We start from the raw sequence: 6,801 nt of genomic DNA on the forward strand, positions 1-6,801 counted from the left end.
CAGCCATGAGCACCACCGCTTAACCAACACATAACAGATAATCACAGAAATTATTGTAGGGGCTTCTCCTTCACACACCTCTATCAGATATCTGTGCATTGGTGATTGTTGGGGAGAGTTGATGAGAAACTAAGAGTGTGGTCCCCTGTTTGGCAGGGCTGAAGGAAAACAGCAAGACCTCTGAGATTTATGACCTCAGGTTAATATGTCTATTTTATCTGAAATGATTTCATTTAATTGGGGGCAGGTTTCTAGTGCAGCATTTAAGTTGAAGTTTGAGATGTGGCTGAGAAGGATCTCTGAACACTGCATTTGCTGTAGAAGTATTAGCCTGGTTAAAAACAAGCTATTTGGTAGACCACACTACAGGTGGATGAATCCTTGCAAAAGTGAAGTATATAGAGTTTTGGATCAACTGAAGAGTAGCAAGGAAGAAATATTCGAATATTAACCATTCCTATGATTTTAGCCATTGCTTCTATCTATGCATCTTTTAGCATAATCTATTATAAATAATTAACATTAGATCTACCACTTTGGGTCATAAGAAAGAATATATTATAGCCAAATATTCAAATAAAATCTATCAAATATATTAATAAACTACCAAATGATATTTGAATAAGATACTATATAACCTTCCCAATTGTCTTTATAAAATAATCCAACTCTCTGTTGGATTGTGATTTTTCACATTTAGCAGTAAATTTTAAAAGAAAGTTCATCATTATCAAGCAATAACCATACATAGACAGATGTGGTAAGAAGAAAATGTTTTTATTGAGATGGGGGCATAGAAGGACGGTGAATTTGACTATAAAGAGATGGTTTATGAAGAGATAAAGGTGTTTAGTTGGCAGCAATAGTCTGCTGAATCCAGCTCACATAGTTGCAGACCTTGGTGTAGACACCAGGTTTTCCTTTCAATGCACAGCCATAACCCCAGGAAACAACACCCTGGAGCTTTCCATTGCAGACCACAGGGCCACCGGAGTCACCCTGAATAACAGAAAATATAATAAGCACTCTTACGTATGTCTAAATGAGAGGATGGGCTTCAAGCTTTTACTCCATTATCTTGGGCCATTTTCGTAGATTCTCCATAAAATAACTTCTCTGCACCCAGAAACTCAAGCTTCAGTCTTCTTAGAATGCCAATATTCTATAGCCTCCTTTCTTATAGACCCACCTCTTTCCTTGTCAACTTATCAATCCATGACAATGTGAGAACTGGGGAGACCAAATGCTATCTCAAAAGCTCTGTTCTTTTTCAAAGGTAAAGTCTGCAATAAAGCTTTTGAGGTACATGGTCAGATAGAATGTTTGTAGTAATTTCTGTATATCATTTTTACATTTAGTCCTAATCATCAATATCATAGACAGAGTTTATGATTTATTCCAAATCTACTCCTTTCCCTCATCAACAGTCTCTGAGATGCTGTTAAGGTTCTTCTCCCTTTTTCCAGAAAAGCAGAAGTAAATGAAGAGAGAGAATGAGTAAGAAGGAGAATAACCACAAATAAACTCACCTGGCAGGAGTCCTTTCCACCTTCCAGGAAGCCCAGGCAGAACATGTTGCTGGTGATCTTGTTTGGGTAGGAACTTTTGCAAGAACTATCAGAGAGGACAGGGGCCTCAAGACACTGAAGAAGAGATGGGTATTTGGCTGTCAATCACAAGAATGAAAATGGAAGATTATCCAGTGATCTTGGAAGCATCGTTTCCAACCTTCTTCCTCTTTCTTAACCCTTCCTCTGTCTTTTAATTCCCCATAACTTATGGAGAACATTTTTGGAGATGTCTACTTACATCCCCCATTTCAGTTGACCACTTTGAGTTTTTCTAATAGTTCATTTTTGTTGTGTCTACTGTATGGTCTCAGCACAAGTATTTTCTTCACCCTAATTTGTGCATTTTAAGACTGCCTGTATCTAAATCTATCCTCAGAGAACCTTCCCTTGAGTGAGAATTTGGACCACTTTGCTCCCAGCATGCCTTTCACGTCTAGTCTTCTCACACTTTGGAATCAAGTCCCAGTGATACTTACTGCCACTGCTCAGGGTGTTGCCCCAGCCGGACACAAGACACTTAGTACCAGATGATGGACAGGAACTTGGCAGAGAGACAGTGGACACTCGAGAGTTGAGGGTGGCAGGTGAACTCAGCTTAATCAACATGATGTCATTATCATAGGTGTTTTTGTTATATTTGGGGTGGCGGATGATTTTAGCCGCATTAATGAATTGCTCATTACCCTCAAGGACATCAATGTTGTGTTCTCCCAGGCGCACCTGAATTTGGCTGGATGTAAAGATCAGCATTTTTAAAAGTATCCTTCTTCAATTTTTCCCCTTCCCAATTGTCAATCATGAGAATAAACGCAAATAGCAGCATGTTTGAGCATTTATTCACACAGGTGACTTTATACCCTGTGTAGCATTGTGCACTACCTTGCTTACAGTTCAGAGAATTTCTTGCAAAAGTGTCCCTACTAGTTAATACAGACTCACAGTTCATTATACATTAAAATACAAAATATAAGATGCGAAGAAACATCCCTACTAAATAGTTGGAGATGAAGAGCTAATTGGGAGAAATTGATTGGCATTTGCCATTTTTCCCTCTGGTTGTAATTCTCAAGAATTTCAGATATACAAGACATACAAGGATTTGAGATAAATACAAATACACAGTGTGATGAAACAGGACCCAGAGAAGGAGTGCTGGGATTAAAGGTGTGAGCCACCAAGCCTGACTCAAAAGGAGTGCAATGTTATAGGAACAGAATTATGGATGCTTGCTTTTAACAGTGTGCTTAAAATACAGTGGGATTTATCTCTGCATGCCCTTTTCCCTTGGTTAGAGCTGTGTAGTGATTCATAATCTGAAGACATACTTTATTAACTACTGTTCCCCTTCTAGTCTCCAGTATCATCACCTAGGAAGATAGCAGTGAGTTCTGGAGCAAAACTCCACATAAATGTTTCTCAACAGACCATAAAATTATTGAAATAGAATCAAGCTTTTAGTATTTAATCTTTAAAAAAATACTTTTATTTTTAATTGTGCATATATGTGTATATCTCTGTGTGGATATGTGTATGTGTGATTACAGGTGCCCACAGAGTTCAGAAGAAGGCATAAGATCCCCTGACACTGGAGTTACATGTGGCTGTGAACCATCAGATGTGGGTACTGAGAACTGAACATAGGCCTCTGGAAGAGCAGCACATGTTCCTAACCACTGAGCCACTTCTACAGTCCAGTATCAGCATGTTTTAACTATACTGTATAACTGTGCATGTTGCTTAATTATACTCTGACAAAACTAAAGGCAAACATGACTTTAGAGCATGGAAATGTGAATATTGGTCACTTACGATTTGTAGCAGTGAGCCGCTGAAACAACCCACTGGGAGCTGATGAGGGAACCACCACATGAGTGGTAGCCAACATTCAGGGACACCTGGTAGGGGAGAGAATTCTTCTGACAGGTGTAACCGCCAACAATTTTGTCATCATCGTCATTCAGGGGGAAAGCAACTGAGAAGAGAGTTGGATGTTCTTGTAAATATATCCACCATAAAGTATCTGCTTTACAATTGTTTTGTTTTCTGGTGCCAGGGAAATTTTCTGGTCCCAGGAATCCACAAGGATGACCCCAGCTAAGACCCCTAGCAATAGTGGAAAGGGTACCTGAACTGGCCATCTACTGTAATCAGATTGGTGAGTACCCTGTCATCAGAGAGCCTTTATCCAGTAACTGACAGAAGGAGATGCAGAGATCCACAGCCAAGCACGGGACCATGCTCTGGGAGTCCTCCTGAAGAAAGGGAGGGGGTACTTACAAGCCAGGGGTTCAAGGTCATGATGGAGGAACCCACAGAGACGGCTGACCCAAGCTCGTGGGAGCACATGGACTCTGGACCAACAGTTAGGGAGCCTGCACGGGACTGACCTAGACCCTCTGCATGTATGACAGTTATGTAGCTTGGTCTGTTTGTAAGATTCCTAGCAGTGAGATCAGGACCTGTCCCTGGTGCTTAGCTGGCTTTTGGGAACCTGTTCTTCATGCTGGATTACCTTGCCCAGCCTTGACACAGGGAGAGGAGCTCAGTCCTACCTGAACTTGATGTCCCATGCTACATTCAAGCCCATGGGATGCCTGCCCATTTCTGAATGGAGACAGAGGAGGAGTGGGTAGATGGGGAAGTCAGGGGGTCAGGAATGGGAGGAGAGGAGGGAAGGGAAACTGTGGTCAGTATGTAAAATAAAGGGAAGAATGTTAATAATAAAAAAAAACATTTTTTTCATTTGGCTATCTCATATAATCAAGAAATGATGGTTCTATTTGAGGAACACTTTAAAGCAGAACCCTGGTGGGAAGTCGTGCAAATGGATAGCTTTGCTTGATGGTGAGTTGTTGGCATGGCATGCCTGTCTCCATAAAGAAACAAGGAAAACTTAAGGAGCAAACTGAGAGTATTCTTGCTTAGAACAAAAGCTTATTTAATGTTTCTATTCTCCTTATCTCTTGTATTGATTGTCACCTAAATTTTTATAAACAATTTCACCAAACATTACAGGATTCTCTCCCCTACCAACAACCTATGCTTCTGTATTGTGTAGTAGGACCCACTGCTACCAAGATTGCTTACAGTTCCAGAGTCTTCCATTATTTTTATGAGATGAGTAATTTTATTAGCTAAGATATTTCCAGGAGTATAAGCAGACACTATACCACTGCGTTCTGGAAACTCTAGTATTACATTTCAACACTAAAATTTTAGTGAAATCCTTGCATTTTGGCCCAGGGCTGTAATTCCCACAGCCTTGGAGGCTGAGGCAGAACAATGGCAAGCTTAAGGCCTGCCTAGGATACAGAATATGCTCAAAGGTAGCCTGGATAATTTAGCACGATTCTTTATGAAAGCTGAAAATAAAATGGAGGGTCATATATATGTTGTAGCAGGTGAATATTTTCCTGGTATGTACTAAGCCTTTTGTTCAGTCCAAAATACCATCCTTGCCCTGTGGAAAATTAATAAATTGCTAACACTAACATAGAAGTGTTCATGTCCCTCTGTTTAATCATTTGAATGACATATGGATTCACATTAGGGATAATTTATTAGTAAATATGAGAGCACTATAGCTCACATGTTTCTTTCCATGAGAAATAAAATATTCTTTCCTGTCTTGATCCCTAGATCAAATAATCAGCTTTTCAGTGTTCAGGAAACTCAGGTTTGATATTTATACCATTTTCAAGTAATAAAGATTACTGTTATTTTTTTAAAAGATTTTATTTTTAATTATGGGGGTGGGGTGTGCACATGAGTGCAAGTGCTCGAGGTAGCCAGAAGTCTCCCCTCCCCTTCCTGGAGATGGTGTTATGGATGGTTGTGAGCTACCTGACATGGACAACGAAAACTAAAGTCAGGTTCTCTGGAAGAGCAGTACATGCTCCTAAAGAGTGAGCCATCTCTCCAGCCCCAGATTACTGTTATTAAAGTCAGTATTCCAGAGAGGTCAATACCAATACTTTCTTTGTTATGGAGCATCCTTACTCTTTACCCCCTGATTCATAGACTCTACCTACAAGTTCAAGACAGTCTGCTTACTTACACTATCTATGCTGAAAGATGATCTTTCAATGCAAGCAATCTTTAACTATACATAAATATACCACTATATAATGTTGTTCCAACATTTTACCCCTCCTATATACAAACCCTACATTCCAGGGCACAAAGTACTAGTTTAGTTGTATGATTAATTCTTACTGATTTGTTCATTAAAGGTACTCACCAGCAGCTCCAAGGAGTGCAAGGAAGATTAAGGTCTTCATGGTTGCTCACTGTGTCTGGAGCAGAAAATAGGGTAAAGGCTTTCCTCCATGGCTATTTATAAGCCCAGGGCTTTTGTTAACACCCATGGCCATAGGTTCCAGGAGAGATTTTTCATTGGAAACTCAGAGATCTAAATTTAGAATTCAATTATCCAAACACCAACCCTTTCTTTTCAAAGGTTGTGGGAATGGAAGAAACAAACTCACCTGGTGGGAGCTATCCCCATAGTAGGAAAACAAGTTGGAGTAAGGTCACAAGACAGAGCTTCAGGTTTTCAGGTTCTCAGATAAAAATATTAGGTACTCTGACATTTCAGGTGTGAACGTTTTTCTTAAGGACTCACTGGAACCCTGATCCTTGACACACTATTATCTATCTTGTAATCACTCATAATGTATACCTTGTCCTAGGGTCATTTTAATCTTCTACATCCTCTTGCATTTCCATTACTAGTGGGAAGGATTCCCCCACCCCAGAAAAGAAAATTTCCTCTTATTTGAAATTCTGATAAATAAAATTCGTAAAGTTAAAGATGAGGACTGGTGTCCATCTAGAACTTGTTCTGCGTCCTGGGTATGGTGGTCTCCTTATCTGTCCTTCCACTGCCCATGGTTTCAGTTGATCATAGCCAACCATGAACCAAATATATTAAAAGTAACATTTTAGGGATGAATAATTAATTACTTTGCTATAACTATGTCACAGCATAATGCTGTATTTCTTCTATTTTATTGCTATTGTTCTACTTTATTACTTGTTTTCAGTTTCTTTTTTTTTGTTTTGTTTTGTTTTGTTTTTTCGAGACAAGGTTTCCCTGTGTAGCTTTGCGCCTTTCCTGGAACTCGCTTTGGAGACCAGGCTGGCCTCGAACTCACAGAGATCCGCCTGCCTCTGCCTCCCAAGTTCTGGGATTAAAGGCGTGCGCCACCACTGCCCGGCCTGTTTTCAG

At 39.9% G+C, this 6,801-nt stretch overlaps 1 protein-coding gene across 1 annotated transcript; it reads right to left on the reverse strand.

Moving 5' to 3' along the window:
* Positions 1 to 849: 849 nt before the first annotated feature.
* Positions 850 to 5,851, reverse strand: LOC131905770 (cationic trypsin-3). Its single transcript, XM_059256583.1, has 5 exons — positions 5,812 to 5,851; positions 3,381 to 3,543; positions 2,048 to 2,301; positions 1,530 to 1,666; positions 850 to 999 (listed from the first exon to the last, which is right to left on the reverse strand). Exons 1-5 carry the CDS (start codon positions 5,849 to 5,851, stop codon positions 850 to 852), a joined length of 744 nt encoding a protein of 247 aa, XP_059112566.1.
* Positions 5,852 to 6,801: the final 950 nt, after the last annotated feature.

Source organism: Peromyscus eremicus, chromosome 3 (genome assembly GCF_949786415.1).
Source record: "Peromyscus eremicus chromosome 3, PerEre_H2_v1, whole genome shotgun sequence".
NCBI lineage: Eukaryota > Metazoa > Chordata > Mammalia > Rodentia > Cricetidae > Peromyscus > Peromyscus eremicus.